Genomic DNA, 23787 nt, shown 5'->3' with positions numbered 1-23787 from the left:
TATTAAAGGGGAACTGAAAATCATGCAAAGATGTTCCTGTAGACCTGGAAATGTCACGAATCATGCTCGTAGGTACATACTTTAAAGTCCCCCTTGACTCAATATATATATGTAATAAACATGTTTTTCTTCTTGTTCCTGCAGTTGAACGTTTGAGCTTCACTGTGCAGAGTTTGACTCTAGAAAGCTGTTTTCACATTCATCTGCTGAAAGTGGGAAGTTTCTGTTTGCTCATTGAAAATCTGAATTTAAGGGGCGGGCATACAAGCGTGATTAATGACATCACAACTAGTTTGGAAGCCAATCCTGGTCCAGTATTCAAGTTACACATGTGTGATGTGGAAACTTGAAGCTCCCAGTGCACAAACACTGAGAACAGACTTTACAGTGAAGTAGGAAGACGTCTTGAAATGAAATATATTTACATATTCAGCGATTCTGGAATTTCTAATGAGGAAGAAGGAGTAGATGCCATTTTGAGGATTTTAATGTAATTTATGGAAAAACCATACCATACATATGTTATTGTTCCAGGCACAGTATTTTTATATGTGTTAAAACATATCTGGGGGGGATCTTTAGACTCAGATTTAAGGTGAGCACAGAACAACTGTCTCCTAGAAATTACATTCATATATGATTAAATTGCAACAGCAAGAAACATAATGCTGCCTGAACGACGTTTTCTGTCAACATAAAAAGAAAATCTTGTTAATTACCATATCTGGCAAGTTGTTGATACTGAACGTATGAGTGAACTGTTCAGAGACTACATAGTTCTTTCTTCCCCACCAAAATATCTGATCTGGCAGCACAATATCTGCTAGAAATATGAACATTTTTATAGTTTTAAAGATAGAGAAAGATAATCGTCTACTGTTAAGGTGTCCACGGACAGCTTTGGACTCCATGCGGACTGTGTATTCCACATATTCGTACTAGTGAACAGGGTTGCAGTGTGATAACTTTCCAGAGTAGTAAAATCCAGTCTGAGAATATTACAAACCACTGTTCATTGTTTTTCTGATCAGCCTTTAAATGCAATAATCTGTTACTCTAATTGCTGGATCATATTTCATTGTCTCACTGGCAGTTTAAACAACACGCCCACACCAACACAACCCCTTGTATTGTTTTACACAGGACTGTTTTCAGTCTGAAGGCAGCTGAGGAGTTCCTGTATGTTGATAGAAAGAAAAAGTCAGAAAAAGAAAAGTGAGAGCTTAATGAGAATAGGAATACAGTACATGCATACTAAGGGTGTGCCCGAATACAAATACGTTATTCAGCAAAGCACAAATAGTGGGTTTTTTTTACGGATATTTGTTTCATACAAATATTTCAAAAATTATTTGTTTTCAGGAAGAAAAATAAATCATGTCAAATACCAGCGTGCAGGTCGGTTACATCGCTATCTCAGTGTCTGTCTCTGTTAAGCTGGTACGTCTATCAGCAGGTCTCAACGAGGGGAGTCACATCCACCTGCTACATGACGCACATTTCTTAATTTGGACATCACTCCCGGAGTTGGGGGTGTTAAAGCTGAGCCTTCTGACACATGCTTCATGAACACTTATTGTAACACTTTAGTTTTCTAAAATTAAAAGCTTAAAAAAAACAAGGATTTTTAAGCCTCTGTCCACCTTTATTCAAATACAAATACAAATAATTTTGCTGCCTCAACAAATACAAATACAAATACAAATACTGGGCTCTCTGCACATCCTTAATACAAACAGTAGATGACACAGGCCTTCCTGTTTGCTTTTCTAGCACATGTGCAGCCCAAAATTTATGAAAGTGTGGACTGCATGGACATGGGCAGATGCAGAAAGCATGAATTGGCCTTTATGACGTTGGATGTTAAACATGGTCAAAGTTTCAAAACTTAAGGTGAACATGTATGTAAAAATGCTCCCTGCAAGTCAAAATCCTGAGCTTCGGCCTGCCCTGAACGCTTTGTTTGCAATGTGTTTTTTTTTTTTTAACTTTCCCAACAAGATGTGGAACAGCTCACGTTACACAGCGACTAGCCAGGTGTGTCGAGGAATAAAAGTAACCTTCGGGATGAGGTGAAATGGGATGTTGACTGCTTGGAAAACTCATGACATTGACTTAGTACGGTGTGGAAAGTTAATTTTGTTAACTCCGAGTTATCCAAAACAATTCTCTGATACAGAAACTTTAATAAGAAGGCGAGGACAGAGATACCAGGTTAGAAATTTAATATTGGGATTGTTTATATTCTGATGTCATCTGTAACATCCTAGTTCTGCTCTTAGATTACATTTTCAGATCATAAAACAGTGTACAGAAGAGCAGTTGGGATAATAAAGTATAAATCCCATTTGGGTCTTTTTAGCTGATGCTCTTCTCGAGCGTGATTTACAGAACAATGAGTTCATCAGTGGAATAAAACTAAATTTAAACCAGATTAAGAGAAGTACAACACACCAACACCAAACTGAGCTTTTAATCCATTTAGTGCCTCTATTATACTCTTCTCTGTTGTGTGCCGGCTGCATATAATGGAAGTGAGTGTTTCATCTCATTGTGTTAATGTTCATGCTTACGGCACAAAAGCAATTGGTGAGCAACTGCACATGAGGAATCGTGGCAGTATGCTTAATCATAATGGGTTACGCCTCGCTGCTTTCTGTGGCCTAAATACAAAGACAACAAACAGCTTTAGAAAATCAGATTTCCTTTTTTTTTGAAAAAACACCACCTCTAACGAAAATTTAAATAAAATATATATGAGGTATGTGCAACTTACAAGGTTTGTTGAACAAAGAGCTTTCAGGAGTGAGATTTTAGCTACTGGGAGATGAAAAAGGCAGCTATTTCTGAATGTTCTTTGGTATTATAAGTATTGATTTTAACCAAAACCTCTCAATCTTGTATTCTATCCAGGTATAAGTGTTATTTAATTCATTATTTCATCCAATTGATCAGCAGACAAAAATATAAATGAACATGTGATGTGGAGGAACACGTAATGGAAAATGTGGATTCTAACTTTTATAACTGACAGTAATCAATGATATACTGTATACGTACAGTACAGAAAGGTCTTAACTAACTACTGCTGATTGATTGATTTACCATGAATTATTAATGCAAAGATACCGCATGAGCACTCAGAACTCGTGAACAGCGTGAGGCTCGAATTTGGATTTTCTAACTTCAAACGTGTCACAGATCAAACATTTTGTGGGGTTTTGTTTTGTATCGGAGTTCAGAAATGAAAAGACATTTACCTTCAACACTGACGACCTTGGTTTAAATCTAAAGCCATGGGAGTGTTATTTATCCCGTGTCTCTCACTATGACTCCTGTCTCTCTAAACTGACTCAAATAAAGGCAACAAGGCAATTAAATGGTGTGTAACATCACTCATAGCAATGATCTGTGCAGTGTCTGGTTGGTGTAAGTGGACAGAAATGACCAGGTTTAAGCACCTTTAAAACATCTCTGGTGTGTGTGTGTGTGTTAATATGTTGGGTGTAACAGTTGTGTTGCATTTAAAGGGCAGATTCACAGTTTTTCAAGTCTGTTTTAAAACAACAGTCAGAAGCCCAAATGAACATTAAAATACATTTGTCTTGCTGTAATCATTCCTCCTGTTCATACTGACCGTTAGAAGATCCCTTCATAATGCACTTACAATGTAAGTCCACAGTCCTCCTTCTGTGCAAAAAATTTATTTAAAAGTTTATCTGAAGCTAATATGAAGCTTCAAGTCTGTAAATGTGGCAGATATCCACTTGATATGACTAACTCAGCCTCATATAAGCTTCAGGTTAGACTCACAGGTCAGTCTCTTGACCCTCTTTAGGGTTTTCCTGTGTTACACTTCTGTTGTTCAGTCCTTTTGGTCATATGGTTTTGCTTGTTGATATGATTTGGGTGGTGGATTTGTTGGTTATTCTTGGACTGTTTAGGGTAGGTTGTGTTGAGAGTTTGTGTTCTCTGGGTTTTGGTGCGGACACCTTTGGCTCGCTCACCTCACTCCCCTCCCCTCAGTTCTCCACCCATCTCCCCACCTGCACCTCATCTCCTCGTTAGTTCAGTTAGTTTTTAAGTCCTGGTTTTCTGGTCAGTCTTGGTTGGATCGTTTGTTCTGTTTAGATGTCTGCACAAACTTCTGTTTGCTGTTCCGTCAGCTTTTGTTTATGCTGCTCGCTCCAAATAAAGAGTTTTCTTCAGAGCTGCTTCGCCTTCTGTCTCTGCATTTGGGTCCGTTCCTGCTACTCATCGTGACATCTCTAAACGCTTCGCTCATAGAGACTGAAGACAATCTCCCAGATTTCATTGTTAAAACTGGGTGAAAACTTTTAAATGCATTTCTTGCACTAAATGACTGTGTGGACACACTGTGGATTTTGGCCCCCGTCACTTACATCGAAAGCACATTTGAAGAGGATCTTTTAATAGTTAGTATGAACAGGAGGAATGATTACAGCGAGGAAAACCTCTTTCACTGATTATATGGACACCTGACTGTTGTTTTAAGATGAGTTGAAAAACTGTGAACTTGTTCTTTTAAGGCAGCGTTCAGACCGAAATCAGCCCCACGTTAAAACAGTAATGGGACCGCCATGGTGTGTTGTTTAAGGTAGCGGGGAGACAATGAAATACAATCCATAAAGTCCAGTTGAAGCAACAGATTAATGCATTTAAAGGCTCATCAGAAGCCAAAACACTTACAGACAGGATTTTACAGCTCTGCTAAGGCAGCAACTGTTTTATCTTTCATCATGACAATCACAAGCAGCGTTGCCAGATGTACGATGATTATCGTATTTGTACGATTATTTTGCTCTCTGTACAAAGTACGATCAATAATGCCAAAAGTCCCATAATGTGCTGTGGGAAATTAAAAACTCAAATCTACAGCACAGAGGAAAGACACAACTCTGTCTAAATAGCTTCTAACATGCATGTTTTTTTTTTTTCTCTGATACGCCTCCTTTGATAAGATATTTTACATTTGTAATTTAGAAATGTTTTTTGAGTCATATTTGTGACTGTGCATCTTCAAAGTGGGACTTTATGGTGCGTCCTTGAACGCAGCACGTGTTGCAGCCAACACGTGCAGCTGCAGCAGACTGTATTTTCTATTCAGGTACAATAATTTTCCTCATAATATGATAATTTTAAGTCTCTGGTACGATACTTTAACATTCCCCACCTGGCAATGCTGATCGCAAGGTAAACGCTTAGATACGCTCTCATGTTATAAAGTAATCCACCAGGAACGTGCGCTTGCATGTACATGATTACAGTTCAACTTGTTCTTTGCTGGATGGCATGAAAGGGCTGCATTTCTTCACACAGAGCTGATGTCGGTCTGAACGCCCCCTCAGTCGCTACTTATTAACACAATGTCACCATATAACACCTTTTAAACAAGCAGCTTTATTTTTATCTTAACTACCATGCAGCATTAGAGTTTCCTCGTTTTAACAGTGGTAGAAAACTCTGTCAACCAACACAGGAAAAAATACTGTTCAAGGGAGGCGAAAACATGTTGAAGTTTGTTTTTTTTTTACACATCAGTAAACCAACTACAGGAGCCTTTATCAGCACACAGCCTGGCAGTAATGATCGAGACATTTCCATACAAGAGAGACGAAAGGCTGCGGCTTTCTGTTCCCTCTGCTATATGATCCACCACCACAAACGCCACAATTATCACCCGGCGGCCTTAATTAAGGTGCAACTCAAAGCGTTACCTGCTGCTCGCTGTCCAGAACCACATCAAGGTCTCCGATGGATTTAACAGACTCACTTGCTTTGATAATTCCAGCTTTGTTGATACTGTTTCACTTAGTGTCCATCCTTTTTCTACAAAGTATGATATGTGGTGGCGGGAAAAGATGTGTGTGTGTGTGTGTGACCATCATTTGAACATCAGTTGTGTTTGCTGCCATAAAGTGGGTTTACATATCTAAAAGTCTATGAAGCTGTTTCTTTTTCAGCGTTACACATATTTTAGTGATATGTTACGGTGATAAAACTTCAAAGTATCGCCTAGATTTTATGTCTATTTGGGGAAATGAGCCTACATTTCCTTTTGAAGCAGAATCTCAGTCTCGCTTTAGAGCTCTTTTTCTCTCTTTTTCTTGTTTCTCTTTTAAAGAAGGTGTGTGTAGGCATGATCACTGCTGCAGTGGGAGTCAAGATTTAATATACTTTTGTGCCACTCGTGCCTCGTAGTTGAAAGGGACGTTACACAGCTGGGATAATGTAAGCAAATAATTTGATGAATTACCGCCTGACTGCACTGCGAGCATGACAGTGTGGGTGTGCTGTAGGTTTTTGTGGATGTCAGAGCTTCCTGTTGATCCTTCTGGAGGTGGACATACCTGCTCTCATCCGCCCCTCTGTCCTCTATCAGCCCTGCCAGCTCTCTATGTGGGTGCTCTTTATGATTTAATACAACAGGAGATGGTTACAACAGATCCTGTGGTGTTAAAAAAAAAAAAAGGCAAAATGAGCCCAGTGAACATCTAGGAACAACTTCCTCACCAGTAAAGGTCCTCACTTATTCTCTGGGTGTAATTTTAACCATGCTTCCAGAAAATCAGATACTGCGAATGAATGCTTGTTGGCTCATCAGAAGAAGAGGACACAACGAGATGACGTCATTAAAAGAGCAGTCAAAGCTCAAATGATGGAAAACCTTGTGAACAACATGATGGAAATAAGACATTTCTGTTTGTTTCGTGTATTATTTGAGGAACGTTACAGTCTGCTCATCGCTCAACACGCACATCTGATGTTTTCGTCTCTTCGGTGGAGGTCTGATTGGCGTTTACTTTAATAGTCTTTGCACACCAAGTCTGTTTCTTTTGTATGCGTTTTTTTTAATCCGTCATATACCCACAGAAACCTTGCACACTGAGTCCGATGCGTTTTATTACTATATTCTTTGCGAAAATTCCCAATACGAGGCAAAATTGAGTCGTCAAGCAGTGAGGATGATTTTGTGGTCCTCTAAATTCTTGAAAGAAAAAGAAAGAACCACACAGTAAAAAGAAGACCACCGATATCCACGATCCAATTGATCCTGAACAGTGGCTGGCAGCACACACACACACACACACACACCTGATCACAGGTGATCAACCTTTCGACTGGATCCGCATATATTCATGGCGCAGCCTCAAAACGCTGCAACATACAGACGAGATCATGGTCGATAGTCGTCCTGTGATCAGTCTGTGTATAACTTCTCTGCTGGAGCTGATAGTATCAGTGTTTCCAGGCTGTGTCGTTTGCGTGTACGGTGGCTCTGAGTGGTCAAACAACTCTGTAAAGGCTTTTGACGGATGCAAAAAAAAAAGCAGAAAATCGAACTCTGCTCTGAAAACTTTAATGCTGGACGAAACTTTCGGAGTCGTATTTATTTTTTAACGTGCGATAATATCGTACGAAAAAAACGGACTTGGTGTGCAAAGACCTTAAGTCACACGCTTCATGTACGTCATGACTAGTTCTGTAGGCCGGTCTCTGTTGCTTTTTGTCATATTTTCTGTTGATGCACCAACTTTTCTATCTCACCATAGCATAAAAACATTTCTTGTGCTTTTTTTTTTTTTCTTAAATTGTGGCGTTTCCACAGGTTTTTTTGTTGTTCTGGTCCACTTTGTGTCCACACTGACTTCTTACAAACAAACCAAGAGCTGTAAACATGAAGTCATGCAGGTGCAGATTGACCTGTAACTTATTCATTGAACAGTTTTAATGTTTTACTGAACCTCATGTGTTTATTTATCCTCTCTGGCGTCACAAAGAACTCGCCAAGAAATAATGAATTATGAGCGTTATTAGACAAGACTGTGACTGGACTTCATCGCCGGTGCCATGAATAATTTAAAAAGGCATCTCGTACTAAATTCTACTGTCTGGTGACAGTTTTATTACTTTTTTAATGAGACTTGCCAAAATACACGCAGTAGGACATAAGCTCAACACGTCTCTGGTTTTAAAGTCTCTTACTCACATGAGGTCCAGCTGAGTCTTGAATAATTTGTTGGTGAGATTCTTGATATTAAAGAAGATAAATTAACACACTGGGTGCAGTAAAGTACAGTGTAATTTGCTGTGAGACTCCCCAGTTTAATTTTCCCCCATAGCATGATTTCATGTTTACTGCTTGCGGTGTGTTTGTAGTCAGTCAGTGTGAACATGAAATGGACCAGAATTAAATCGCAATTAAGATTTTTTTCTTTGTTTTTTTTCCCCCTTTGATTCAGACCAAATGAACCAAACTTTATCCAACTTAAATCAATCTGGACCCAGGTTTGTTTCTTCTGTCGACTGAAAAGGAGGCATCCACGCATAGAGACGAGCCGTGTGTGTGTGTGTGTGTGTGTCCACCAGACCGGCTCTTTTCCCCGCTCCACCATCTTTATGCCGGGTTCATTTTTTGCCAGAAGGGTTCGCATCTCTGGAGTGTGACATTCACTTGCAAATTATATAACTGCCTGTATTTATTGACATTTTGAAATTAATTCTTAATTATGCAATTTTTTTTGTAATTAGTTTGTTTTTATTTGTAATTAGACAGAGACCGAGAACTTCAGCTCAAACTGCTCCTGCTCTGTTGTCACATATACTGTGTGTGTTTTAATGCCGACAAACTCATGATATAGTTGTTGTCATTTACATATTTTTTTTCTGTTTCTGTTGTCGAGCATTGAAAGTGGTGTGAAATGTGATCACAGCTCATAAATACTACCTGAACCAGCAGTCATTAGCAAGCTGTTTCGCTGCAGATAGAATCCTTCCTTTTATGATGACTACATCCTCTGACAAAATGAACACGAATACAGGTTAATGACAGCAGCTGTGCCGTGAGATTAGCTGCATTGACATTTGAAATGAGTGATCGCAGAGAAAACTGGAAGCGACAAAGAGTTGTCATCTTCAAAAGTTAAAGCCACAAAGCATATAGATCTAAATGAGCTGCAAACATGTATTCAATATGCTTGTTAAAAAATAGAAAAACTCTGAACTGTAGCCGAAGAACAGACGCTTCTGAACTGTTTCCAGTTTTCAGTGCTGTTAGCAGCCAGATCTTGTTTACATGGAATCAAGAGTTCATATAAAAGAATTGATCATGGCCACTATAATGCAGAGTACTCTAACCAGATGTGTGTATCAAGTGGTAGTAAATACATTTATGCTTCATTATCCTCTCAAAATATTGGGATGTATGCTAAATAAAGCTTGTGTTGATGCTACAAATGTATTATTCTTACAGCAAATAAAGACAAATATCAACTCGTATTTGTATCATGACAAAATAAGAAATGACCTGGAGAAAATGGCAACATTTCAATCAAAATGCAAAACAATTAAGATGCACTAAAGTAGTCTAACTATTGTATCAACCAAACTGCAGCAGTAAGTATCCAACTACAGTAACACTTGAGGGACAAACGTCTGAGTCAGTCGCCACCTGCTTAAAGCAGCTAAACGTTGTGACGCAGTACTCAAGTAAGCTTTTAATACAGTTTAAGGTTGTAATGCTTCCATTTTTTATCATTGGCAGCTTGTCTGGTGACATATTAAAGCGGAGAAAGTGAGGGCTTTTGTTTGCATACGAGTATGTAGCTACTTCCCAGAGGCAGTACGTACCGATATGGCAAAAAATATGACCACTTCATGATCAATTTTTTCCATATTGATCAATATCGATATTTATCACGATATATAATTCGATAATGCTGCCAGTTTAAAGAGTATCCTGATAATGACTGAAGCCTGAAGAAACCAGAGGGGTCATTAGTTAAACCGTAGACTAGTTTATTAACATGAAAATAGAATAACATAATGTAAACATTTAACTTTGCAAACATGCTTTATCTGCCTAACAAAACAATACAAATCCTATTGGGAAAGTGGTCTCAGACTTTTGGAGCCTACTGTGTGTGTGTGTGTATAATATATATAAACCTTCATTTATCTTATTGACGACATTATTTTCTGTGCTTAGTTCACATATCACTAGGTTCGCTAGTTTTCTTTATGAAACAACGCTGGTGTTAGTGATAACTGGCCTTACGTTGCTACTCTGTTTACTTAGCTTTGTGCTTAGCCTAGCTTAGCAGTTAGCTTTGTGAATCCACAGTCAAAGCAGCCTCGTTAAAACAATGATGTATGATGACTATTCAGCAGTTGCAGGCAGAGTGTCTCTACTAGAGAGTAGTGTTTGTGAGTTAGAGCCGCTTTTTATGGCTTTTTGGCACTCCAGCTGTAGCCCTGCTAATGATAGCACTAGCGTAGCCTCGTCGGCAGATGTTTCGGAGCTTGTCCCTCTTCCTCAGCCTGGGTTCACTGTTTATCCGAGGACAGACTCCAACATAGAGGCTAATCTGAGGATGCTGCAATATCATCATATCACTTTCATGCCCCTCGGTTCCACTCATGTTTTTTCCTCTTTTCCAGAAGACATCTGCTTTCTTCACCGGTGGCTCAAACAATTTATTTCTGTCGAGTAAAAAATGTCTGAAGTTTATCATCATTATCGACATAACTTTGACTGTGATCCTGTATCGTTTTACCGCCCAGCCCTACTCTCTCCATCACTGTACAACCCCTGCATTGGGACATTTCTACAGTGTATAATCTGGCCCTCCCTCCTCATTATACATCAGCACTGTGTTGCATCTACTTTTGCCTCTTAAAAGCCAAACTAAATCTCAAGATGGTATCCTAGAAACATGCAGTAAGAATTGAAGACGTCCACAGCTGGAAGCCATTCAGCAAACTATAAGATGAGATGAGCAGGGTGAAAAGAGTTGGCCTTCACCACACACACTTGGTATGCCATTGATTTTTGGCATCTAAATCCATTATTTTCCTAAACAATGAACAGCCTTTTCAGTCAATACCTCATTTTTGGGGTTTTTTTCTCTTTTGTTTTCTCCATTTTCCAATTTATCACTGTTCTAAATCCACAGTGTAACAATAAACTTGACTTTTTAAAAAATTTTTTTTTACCTTTTTATTTCACCAGGAGTACAAGACTTGAGCAAGAGTGTCCTTGCCAAGACAGTCAGCAGTACAAATAATACGGTTGCAGATAAAACATATAACAATTCAAAAGGAAAGATAAAGCAATTTATAATGACTTATAAGGTCAAGTATCATAATACTTCATAATTGCTGGTCAATTGACATTCTGATGATTATAAGTTACTCTATGTGCTCATTTGGTGTTTTAAGTAAAGTGAGAAAAATATCATTAAATCTATGTGTAGTGAAGGAGGGTTCCCACACCAGGTCTCGATCTCCCAGACCACAGACGGTTACGTCAACCAGTCAACCAAAGAATGAAGCCGTTGGCTAATGACCAGCACGTCTAGTCATCCGTGGTCTCTCTCTAGAGGGCACGGACCTGCACCGTGACACTATGCAAGAACAACACACAAAATGTTGTAATATTAATTTATATGTGTAAGGGGTCATTACAGAAATTGAGTACTTTTCATTCTCTCACCACAGCATCTGCTATAAACAGATTATAACACTTTATAAGTAGGTTTATAAGTATGTTTATAATGCATAATAGACATGGACTTCATAGAAAGTGTTACTGAGATTTGTAATAATTCTCAGTGCTCCATGGTAGACAGTGTGCAGTGTGTGTGTGTAGGCATGTATATAACATCGTCATAGTCCAGCACAGACGTAAAGGTGGCAGCAACAAGTCTCCTTTTGGCTTCAAAGGAAAAGTAAGCCTTTCAGTTTTTTCCACCAGCTGCTGAATGTGAGGATTAAATGAGAGAAAATCATCAATTATAATTCTAAGATACTTGTATCGAGAAACAGACTCAATCTCAGAGCCCTGAACAGTGGCTTAGATTTAGAATTTTGAAAACATCACGAGTTTTTGTTTTGTCAGCATTCAAAACAAGTTTTAAATCACGCAGAGTGTGTTGTACAGTATTAAAAGTTGAAATGAAAATCGCAGCAGAACCACTGACTTATAAGTTTCAGAGGCTTTGCGCCTTTACGTCAGTCATGAGAAGAGAGAGAGAGTAAAACCTCTCTATCGACATGTAGATCAGAGCAGCTCAGTGAACGCTGTTAGCAGGACCGGGGGGAGATGTTTTGACAAGAGCTTTGGGGTTTCTCAGTCTGTATAGTTTATTTGACTTTCTCTTTGATCAAGTTCATTTAATTTTGATTACATTTTTGAATAATTATCTTTATTTAATTTCATGTTTTTCACCATGAGGTTTTTGAAATCTCTTACAGTCTCTTACTATCATATATAATAATACTTTGATGTATAAGATAGTATGTAATATAATAGGATGATGTCAGGATAACATGAAACAATAATACATTCACATACATAAGACACGAGACACATGTCCACTCATATGTCCAATTCATTCATCATTACATTTAACACCTCTCATCGTGACCCTCTACTCTCTGCAAACAAAACACACACACACATATATAAACTCCTCACATTAATTCTCTGTCCTGTGTCCCCCCTTCCCTTCCCCACTACACCACAAGTTCTTTTTTAAAGGTGCAATTTGTAGAACTTTGTGGCATCTAGCGGAACGGACTTGGCAGAAATGGAATATAATATGTTTTAATTATTGTAAAATCACCTGAAAATAAGAATGAGCCGTTTATGTCTACATAGGGACCGGGTCCTCTTACACGGAGCCCGCCATATTGCACCGCCATGTTTCTACAGTAGCCCAGAATGGACAAACCAAACACCGGCTCTTAGAGAGGACCTCTAGTTTTGCAGCCATCGTAGGTTCTCCTACATGCTTGGAAGGGGAGGGGAGGGATATTCAGTTAGTTGCATCCTCACTGCTAGATGCCACTAAATCTTACATACTGGTCCTTTAAGTCTTATAGGGCGTCATAAATGTACATCTGTACCTCATTGAATTGCTTCTATCTTCGGATAATGTCTTTTCTATGGTCAAATAATATCTCACCAATTCTTTCCGAATCTGTAAAGTAGAAGCCTCTGTTTTTTTTCCAGTGTTTTAAAATGAGCTTCTTACAAACAAGAGAGGAAGAAATTCAATTCTCAGCTGAGTTGTGCATTTTTCAGAATGCTGAAAAAATAACACATCCTATTGGATGGAAGATTATGTTTTCCTCCCTTGTTTATAGTTCATTTTAATTCCATGTCTTCTTTTTTGGGAGATAATGTTTTTCTTCCTTCTCCCTTTTTGGTCAAAGAACATGTTTGAGTTGATGAAGTTACAGCACATGTCTCCCGAGGAGGAGACCTGAGGCAAACATGCTGCGTGAGGTGAAAAAAAGCCTGCAACTACTGGAAATTAGTCATTGTAGTTTGATTTAACTTCTTATCAACGCGGTCAAGAATTGGAGCTGCAGCAGTGGCTGTGACACGCAGCTCATACAGGCAATTAACTTTAAAAAACCCCTTAGTGTCTGATTGCTGCAATTTGCCTAAAATTTAATACAAAGACATGATTACCATATTTTTTAAGGTCAGTGTGATCTACACGTTCTGAGCATTATTATCTGCAATTTCCATCATGAATAAACATCCATAAATCGGCTTAGAAATCATAGGAAACAAAATTCTCCTTTATAACCCCAGAACTTGCCTGAGAATCATCACATTCCTAACTTTTCTTCAGTATCAAAGTAATCCAGTGATAGTTGTCTGTACGTCCACGGGTACATTGCAAACAGGAGCTGCTAACTGCTAATTAGGCATATTTTTAATCATGCCAATTTGCCAAAAATGTAAACAAATGTGGGCTAAAACAGACTTTATAAACCTCTGGGTTACACGGGAACGAATTAATGAATGAATTGATGTTATGTGCAAAGTAACTTAACCTAAAGCACATATAAAGGGGATTATACATGCTGCACACATCTGAGACTGTTTTCCTGTGTGCCATATTTTCTTTAACTGGCATCAAGAGATTATCCGAAAATGGAAACCTGTGATATTCTTTCACTTTTTAATTTTTTTTTTTTTTTTTATCTCCAGGTCTTTATCGGCGTTGCTAAATTGCTCCAGAAATCACCTGTCAATCAAACCAGTGAGGGCTTTGATGTGGTCTTACACGGATTTTCTGCGGATAGTGTGAGTGTATTAGAGCTGGATATAGTGTGTATGAATGATCGCCTATTTATTTAAATGTAAGTTACTCATCCAGCGCATATGCCAGAAGTTTTTTTTCTCCCCCCCTGGGTTATTTTTTGTGCAAAACTGAGACTGTGGACAAGTGCTCATACACTCAAACAACATCATACAAACAAAAGAATAAGCTGTTCTGAGCTCTGATTAAGTTTTGTTGATGTTTTGAAAGTTTCATAATTCAAATAAAGTAAAAAAAATGTACCTTGTTTGTAGTTTGAGGCGTCCTGAAAACAGTTTTACACGTCTCTTTTATAATTGCGGTCTATGGAGAAAATGTTTTTTAGGCCACAGAAGGTTTTTTTTAGTTGTTACAGTATCATACAGGCATTATTCTTAAAATGAAGTGCTTGTCAGATCATCTAACAGAGTCTGAAGCCCTCTTTTTTTTTTTAACATCCAAAAAAAATTGTAGGATAAAGCTGCAATGCTCCAATTTTTCCACTTTATTCCAGCAGGCACAGAGGTCAGTTTATAGTCACATACATCCTCCAGTCTATAACATACCTCTCACAAAATGCATAAACAATTGGTGTTCATTCAGTCTGCTTACTCTTAGTTCAGCCCCCAAGCCTCCTCCTGTATTAGCATTCAGTCGTTTGTGATTTTGAATGTGTTCATATTCATTAAATGTTGTGTCTCTCACGCGATTGTGACACTAAAGCCTGATTTATAGTCGACGCATGAGATTCCCGCCGTAGATACCTGAGGTGTAGGTTTTGATTCATAGTATCACCACCGCAGCGGTAAACAGATGTGTCATTCTTTAATAATATTCCCGAAAGTAACTGTGTTTGTAATCTTTTATTCACTTTGTTATACGAGTGACAGTGGGAAGGTCTGCCATGTTTCATCAGTGAATTAGAGACGACTGCCGTGCGCTCGCAGTGTTCCTGTCGTTTCATTCACTACTGATATAAGAAGGTTTGCAGTGCAGGTATCTTTGATGGATGTATGTTATGTATCAGGAGAAGATAACTGAGCGCATGTCAGTTTAAACTCCTATCAGCCTTTTTAAAACCCATAGTTTGTTTGCTGTGGTCTGAATCAGTGGATGAGTTGGTAAACTTTGTGGTTTTCTCCATGTCTTTGGTTTCTTTTCACACAGAGTAAAATCCAAATCCAGTCATCTGTTAGCAACTGTTGATTTAACTCTTCCATATCCCAGCATGCAAAGTGCACCTGGCTACAGGAGCCATTTATCTTTCAGAGTAAACCTTGTAGTTGGGTTGGATGCAGGGTTTGTTTTGGGACCGAGACCTCTTCCTCAAAAGCTCTTGGTGGGGTTGTTTTGGTCTTCTTCTCTGTACGACTGCAGTGTTCAGATCCGCCCAAACAAATCACAGCGAGGCGGAAAATGAACCAGAACCGGATTAAACAACGCAGGTTTGAAAAGGCTGTAACTCTGACACATTATTCAGCTCTATACAAGACTTCTGAGGTTGGTGTCTGTCACTGCTCACATAGTTCTTTTCTTTTTTTTAAAAAAACAAACCTGGAAAGCCAGATTTACTTATTTTATTGAACACAGATGATTATTTATTTATATTTTCATTTGTGAATGTTTTGCACGTTGTCCACTGTTGTGTTTTGTATGTTTTGTGATGCTATTTTATATATATCTTACCGATTTCATCTTTTTTTGCAGTTTTACTATTTACCATTGTTGTCTTATTACAACACATCCAACAATATCTTTTCATGTCACTTATGTTGACAGAAAATACCTCACTGAAATGTGAAACTCAGTGAACATCTGGCTCTTGCCAACTGTTACGCACTTCAAAAGCACACAAATATAATGAAAAGTAGGATTTCTTTTAACCTTTCCGGAATGAAAACTCATTGTTAGCAGATGTGTGGTAACACTGTTATCTGTCTATCTGAATCCAGGCATCCGGTACCTTCTGTTCTGCCAAAAAAATATCAGACAAAATCAACGCAGATGACCTATCATCAGAATGTCGGCAGCATGCAAGATTTCGACATGAGCCTCAAATGCTGGCTTGGATTTATCCTGCCTACAATGTTCAGACAGATGAGCTTAATATACCACTGTGGCCGAGAGTCTGTTCACACCTGAGTCCCTGTTGTCGTCTGGTGCACTGAGGCAGCAGAAAATATGCACGAACTGGAACATACACGAGGGACACGTTCGGCGCAGAGGTGAATAACCTCTTAAACTCTTAATTATCACCTTAAATTTTCCGTGAAGGTGGTTTTTCTTTTATTAGACGCATGTTTCCAGGGAATGCATATTAGATTACAGCTTTCTTGTGCAAAATGCAATGCAGAGCATGTGGAGCTCTTCTCTTTTTTTTCCTCTGTTATCACATTACACACGTCCCGGTTTATCTGTCCATCCATCTTAATTCACTTTATGAATGAAGCTCTGCCTTCTACACACCTGCACATCTACGCACACCACACATACAGCAGATATACAAGACGGGTGACAAATTAAAGGAAAAAATGGACTTATATAGCGTCTTTCTAGTCTTCCGACCAGTCAAAGTGCTTTCACACTACAAGCCACATCACCCATTCACACACTGACGGGAGGGGCTGCCAATAGGATAATCATTGACACGAGCAATTCGGGGTTCAGTATCTTGCCAAAGGACACTTCGACATGTGGACTGGAGGAGCCGGGAATCAAACCACTGATCTTCTGATTAGTGGATGACTTTGTCTGCCTCCGGAGCCACAGCTGCTCCCAACCAACATAGAGTGTCTTATTGAGGTGTTGGGCCACCACGTGCCACCAGATCAGCTTCAGTGCACCTTGGCATTGATTCTACAGTCTCTGAACTCTTCTGGAGGGATGAACATCAATCTCCCAAAAGATATTCCCTCATTTGGTGTTTTGATGATGGTGGTGGTGAGTGTTGTCTAACACGTCGGTCCAAAATCTCCCCTAGGTGTTTAATTGGGTTGAGATCTGGTGTCTGTGAAGGCCATAACATATGACTCACATCAATTTCATTGTCATCCAACCATTCAATGACCCCTCATGCCCTGTGGATAGAGACGTTGTCATCCTGGACCACTCCCATCACGATAGAAATGTTTCATCATAGGATAAAGGTGATCAATCAGAACAACTTTGTATTGATTTGCAGTGATCCTTCCCTCTAAGGGGACAAGTGGACCCAAACCATGCCAGCAAAATGCCCCCACAACATACCAGACCACCTCACTGTAGGGGTCAAGCGTTCAGACCTGTACCGTTCTCTTGGTGTACTCCACACATGTACTCGCCCACGTGTCGAGGATATGGTGAAGGATGACTCATCTAACCGTATCACTTTTTTTTACACATCTCACATCTCCAGTGCTTATTGTTTTTGCACCACTGAACTCACAAATGTGTATTCATCTTTGTAATGAAGGGTTTATGCAGTGCCACCCTACTATAATATCCATCTCTATGTAATTGTTGACAGATTGTTCTTGCTGAAACAGTCTGATCACGTCCTGCGTTGACTTTCTCTGTCACCTGAGGAGGAGCTGCTCTTCTGTTTTTCCTTACATATCACACTAACGCACTAAGCGTCACGTTCATCAAATCTGCGCTGTCGACCACAATTCCCGACCCTATTTACTGACGTCTCTCCCTTACATCTAAATGTAGATGTCACTTTAATCACTGTGCCCTGACGATGAACCTTCTTTCAAAGTCACGTAGATCTTTTTGTCGTCTCATCTTCATACAAAATCAACTGGGCCTGATCAGCATTTTTAAACACGCCACAGAGCATGACTGGATGCAGTTCACCTGTGGAAGAATCTGCATTCGTTATGTTTCTCCACTCATTTATTCAGGTTTTTCCTTCAATTTGTCACCCGTCTGTTGTCAAAGAAACAATGTTTTATACTCAGAAAGAGAAAAGCTTTCGTCGCAAAATAGACTTTAATTTTAAGCTGCAACTGCTTCATCTAAAGTGAAATCAATTAATAATCAAGTCTACATAATACCAACAAATAGTGAAAAAGGTTGATGTCTTTACATTGCTTGTTTTGTCCAAATAACAGTCCAAAGACATTCGTATGATATAAAACAAGAAAAGAGAAAAAATCTTTACATTTGAGAGGCTGGAAACAGTAAATGTTTTGTATTTTTCTTGTTAAATAATTGTTGATTATCATTTTTCTGTCAGTGCAGACGCTGCATTTGTTTAAAAGAAAATATTGTACTATATAAGAGTTTGTAATACAGATTTTTTTCAATATATATGTAATTTTATGTGATGTCATATATTAGCGTTCAAGGGCAAGTATTTGATTCACTTAACTTTATAATATGCTTTAGAAGAAAATAACTCATCTGAAGACCTGGACCCACACAGCGATGTGGACAAACAGGGGTTAATAATACTGCCGTTGCAGTGCAGAGGCTGTTCTCTACTGCTGGAGACAGAACATCAGTAGAACAAGAAGAACCAAGACACTCAGCCAGCGGTGTTGGTCAGTGAATTACACTGTCATTGTGTTATTGTTATTCAGACTTCCACACAGTGACCTTAAGAAATATCTGTTAGCTTAAAGCTAACATAGCTTCATATTTAAATTGGCACAAAGTGCAAGAAAATAGATAATCCTTTTCTATTTATTGAATCAAGAATCATTTCAGCTGTGGCACTAAAAATCTAACTGAGTGAATTAAAACAAATCAAATCATTAGATTCCCAAAGATTCCCAAATCTACTACATATGATATGAGCAATAATCTGTTCAAAAACAGTTTACTGATAAAAATGAGACTCTTTTCTTTGGTGAATCCAGAGAGTTTTAAAGGATAAGGTTGGTGATTTGCTATTTTTCTTTTCTTAACAAATCTCATGTGTAGAACCAAACCAACAGTGAATCAATCCTACTTACAAGTATTGTGTGTGTGTGTGTGTGTATCCAAAGCCTGATATGTCTTATTCCTCTGTGCCGTAGACCTCCGTTGTTGTCCAAAAGCTATTAAAAACACATCAGTGAGCCACATCGCCGCACTGGATAACACGATCATTGTCCCAGAAGAGTGTGGTTATTTTAGTTTGTTTAGAAACGGCTCCGAAGACTAATAACAGCCAATTTTCACTTGATCAATATGACAAGTATCAAAAAATGTGATTGTTTTCTGCGTCCTCGCACGTGCACCTCCTCCAGACACGGAAATAAGACAAAGACTGAAAATATGATTGTTATTGGTGTTTGGAGCCATTTCTAAACAAACTGACCAAACTTAACATGTCACCCAGTGCAGCCGTGTGGCTCACTGACATGTTTTTAATAGTTTTTGGACGACAACAGAGGTTTATCACACCCAGGAATATGATATATCAGGCTTTAGATACACACATAATACTTGTAAGTAGATCAGTTCATTGTTGGTTTGGCTCCAAACATGAGATTTGTTGAGAAATATAGAAAATCGTCACCCAAATCCTTTAATACTGAGAAATCTACTCCCTCACATGGATGCAAAACTTATTTAAATCCAGTATTTCTGTAAACTTATCATTGATTTACTTCCTGCAATGAGATATTAAATGGATATATAATCATATCACCCATCCCCCGTTAATGTATCATCTCATTTACAGATCCAGGCTCCGTTCATCTGAACTCTTAGCTCATTTCAGGAAAAGCCTCGTCCAAGAATGTATCAAGAATTAAGACCAGACTCTGTTTAAACTCTATTTACAGTTATTAGTGGACTGAAGCAGCAGATCCTTTTTAGATTTTAATGTATCCAAAAGTAAAGAAACGATAATCTCTCCAAAAACACACAGTCAGTCTTCCGATAGTCATTCAAGACTTAAGTGTTGAGATTGTCCAGACGTACAGATACTTGGGGACTGTGTTTGAGATTTAGTGAGAATAGAGATGACGTTACTGTCAAAACGTCTCAGCAGCGTCTCTTTCGGAGTAGAGGATAAATGTTTTATTCCTCTTTTATTGAAATTATTGTAATGTTTTCATTTGTTTGCTGGTTTACATCCCTTTATCAAAAGGAAATTAACAGATTGGGAGTTGTTGTTAACCTAAGCTCAAAGATCTCTCTTACAGTTTAATGCTGAACAAGTCTTAGATTATCAAGATTATCAATGACCTCACACATGAGGTCCTCTTTGATTATTTTAAATTTAGGTGATCTGCATGTAAAACAAACAGAAGTAGGTTTGATTTCATTTCAGAAGCCATTAGACTTGTAAACAACCAAGAAATGCTCAGTTTACCTCGTGTATAGACTGATAAATGCACTTCAGAGCAACCCGTGCCATTAATCCTTCATTATTTTAATCATCGATCAATATGTTGATTATTTTCTCGTTTAATGGATAAGTTGTTTGATCCATAAATTGTCATAAAATGGTGAATGTCAATCACTGTTGTCACTCAAATGTCTACTTTTGTCCCGACCAACAGTCCACAACGTGAAGATATTCAGTTTACTATCACAGAGGACTAAATGTTCACATTTAGGAAGCTGAAATCAAAGAATTTGGAAATTTTCCTCCTAAAAAAATGACTCAAAACGATGAAATGATTATAAAAATAGTTGCTAATTTAATTTAATAGTCGGAAACTAATAGTTTCAGCTTTAAATTCTTGTGTATTTTAACTCTTTGTCTCTGTATGTGATGAATTCTTTGTTTGCAAACTTGCTTGCCTCTAATTTCCAGTTGAGCTTTTTTTTAAACTGAATTGACCTAAATGGGAATTAATAAGGTCAACAGACCAAACCAAAATGATCCAGTTTGTATCTGTCCCTCCATCCTGAAGTGCCCTTGAGCAAGAGAGACACTGAATCCCGACCAGAGACTGAGAAGTTGGCAAGAAGGACTGCCAAAGAATCAGTGAAAGGGTTTTTACGCACTCGGGACATCAGTCTTCATCAGCTCGATAATTAAATCCTCACATTTGTTTGGGTGATGTGAACAGTTTGACAGCCCAGTCTGGTTTTAGTCAAAGGCTTATGAAAGACAGAGAGACACAGACAGACAGAGATAGAGAAAGAGAGAGAGAGAGAGAGAGAGAGAGAGAGAGAGAGAGAGAGAGAGAGAGAAGGGGAGAGAGGGAGCACTTCCACTGTTTATCCTGTGAGGTGGTGGATCAACACAGAAAAGGGCAGATCATGTGTGAGGGGACTGGAAATAAAAGTGGGTTAATAGCTGGAGGGTGGCTTGAAAAGAACAACCCAAAAAAAAAGAAGAAAAAAAAAGAGAGATTATTTCAACAAATGATGTTAATTAAGGAAAAGAGAAATGCTGGAAGACAGTTTCAGCTGCCACTCATGTTTATGATCTACAGAAACAAACTATCTCTTCGTAAATACTTCAGGGCTGCAGTTTACAGTTATTTTCTTTATTGAGGCAGATGATTTTCTCAAATAAGTGTCTGAATATACAGTCCAAAATCCAAATATACCCAGTTTACTATCACGTAAATCCAAAAAAAGCAGCAAATCTTCCCAAGTGAGAAGCTGGAATGAGGGAACGTTTGGCATTTTTGCTTGAAAAATTATAAATTGATCATCAAAATTGCTGCATAATGAATTTCAGCTGCAGATTAAATTGACTGTAAATAGGATTTTGATACACAAAGACAGATTTCCAACTTGACAGAAGTATTTGGCAACAATTCTGATAATCAATTACACATTTTTTAAGCAAATACAGTGGAAATTTCTGTGGTTCTAACTCCTAAAATGTGAATATTTGGTGTTTTAGGATAGTAAATTGAACACCTTTTGGGTTTTGGACTGTTGTAGAGCTGCAACTAATGATTATTTTCCTTATCGATTAATCTGCTGATTATTTTGTTTATTAAACGATTATCTGTCTGTAAAATGACAGAAAATAGTGAAAGGTGGAAGTTTTTTGTCTGACCAACAGTCACAAACCCCAAAGATAATCAACATATTATCATGAATGCCAGTTAAAAGCATTGCATCATCACATCTGAGAAGCTTTAACCTGCAAATCTTTTGGCACATTTGCTTAAAAAACACTGCAATCAACTAGTATTTTCATTATTGATTAAATGATTCATAAATGAATCATCACTGGTCTATACAAATACAAATACAAATGGAAAAAAAAGGTCCATCACAATCCCCAAAGCTCAAATTTACATATTCACAGTAAAGATATTCAGTTAAATATCAGGAGACTGAGAAAAACAACCAATAATCAAATAGAAAACAGGACATTTTGAGGATTTTTTGCTTAAAAATGGCTTAAATGATTAATTAATTCAAAAATGAGTTGAGATTGTCTGTCAATTAATCATTTAGCAGTAACAAGCTATTTAAAGATGCTACCTGTGACGGTTATTTATCACAATTTTTGACATTCAATTAATCGAGAAAATAAAGAGCAGATCAATTGATAATGAAAATAATGAGTCTCAGCCCTTTAATTAATCATTACAAGCCTTAATACCCTCCAGATTATTCTTATACTGTGGGGATATATCACTCAGATACAGGCAGAAAACTAAATAACAGAAACTATAACTCTCCACACAGAGGTGAAGCCTATATATTACATTCTTAATATAACAATATTAATATTAATGTGATGTTTCAGTTCAGTAAAATTCAATTTAATGGGTTTTATTGGCATTAAAGTTTTGAGAATTATGTTGCCAAAGCATCCAACTATCTGGACAGTACAAAATAACAATAATATGAATATTGTATAATATATCCTATGCATGTATTTGTGTGTGTGTGTGTGTGTGTGTGTGTGTGTGTGTGTGTGTCTGGTCATTGACTGTCTCTCTGGTTGTGGCATGCTGATACATATCGGGCAGCAACAGACGCCACGTCTCCTTCTCCTGGGAATATTTTTAATTTCTAGAGGTCATTAAGCTCTTTGAAATCTGAAATTACAGAGCTGAACTTGTTCAAGTAAATGTTCCTTATTTCATTTAATGTTCTGCATCGTAGGTGGATTATTGGAGGAGGATTATATTCAGCTTCACTAATCTGGTTGATTCCTCATTATGTCTCCTAAACTTGAAAATGTGCATCTTCACTGATGAGTAGTCTTGTTTAAATTCAGCTTTGTGGCATCACAGCTTTTTAATAATAATACTAGAAAACATAATTAATATACAGTATAAGTTTGTTGTTTAGTCACTCATTCGCCCCAAACATGACTGTAAATACTGAACCAGAATTAGACTCACCATGAGCGGACACGTCGAGAAACACAAGGTGACGAAGAGCAAACTTTTCTTCATCTTTCCTCCTGCAGGTAGAAGTCACCTGTCCTGACGAGAGAAACTCTGGTTACAACAGAAGTCCACACTTCATTTAAACTCCAGCTGAGAGTTTCTCATCCTGTTAACAGGGTCTGAATATTTCTTTAATTCCATGAATGTGGTTTTTAAAAAAAAAAAAAAAAAATTAAAAAAAAAAAAAAAAAAAAGAAGCACATAAAAAGAGGAAGAGAGAAGCCAGCCGGTGATGTCCTGTATCCGCACTGGTGGCTTGCACAGAGCAGAATGTGCACTGAGATCAGCTCCCTGCATCTGACTGCAGCTGTCAAGCTTTTAACTGTGAGCACGCACACTTCCGGTACTGCCTTTCAAAATAAAACATTATC

At 38.1% G+C, this 23787-nt stretch overlaps 1 protein-coding gene across 3 annotated transcripts in view; it reads right to left on the bottom strand.

Moving 5' to 3' along the window:
• vipr2 (vasoactive intestinal peptide receptor 2) overlaps positions 1-23787 on the bottom strand; it is a 108139-nt gene extending 84352 nt beyond the window's left edge. For all 3 annotated transcript variants that reach the window (XR_010930993.1, XM_067606692.1, XM_067606694.1), the window contains exon 1: positions 23369-23787. Coding sequence is in view for 2 of the 3 variants with exons in the window: in XM_067606692.1 (XP_067462793.1) it covers positions 23369-23422 (54 nt within the window). In the remaining variant the exon portion in view is untranslated. The remainder of the gene's footprint in view (positions 1-23368) is intronic.

The sequence above is a fragment of the Thunnus thynnus genome, chromosome 12 (assembly GCF_963924715.1).
Source record: "Thunnus thynnus chromosome 12, fThuThy2.1, whole genome shotgun sequence".
Lineage (NCBI taxonomy): Eukaryota > Metazoa > Chordata > Actinopteri > Scombriformes > Scombridae > Thunnus > Thunnus thynnus.
This window is presented reverse-complemented; position numbering and strand designations above follow the sequence as displayed.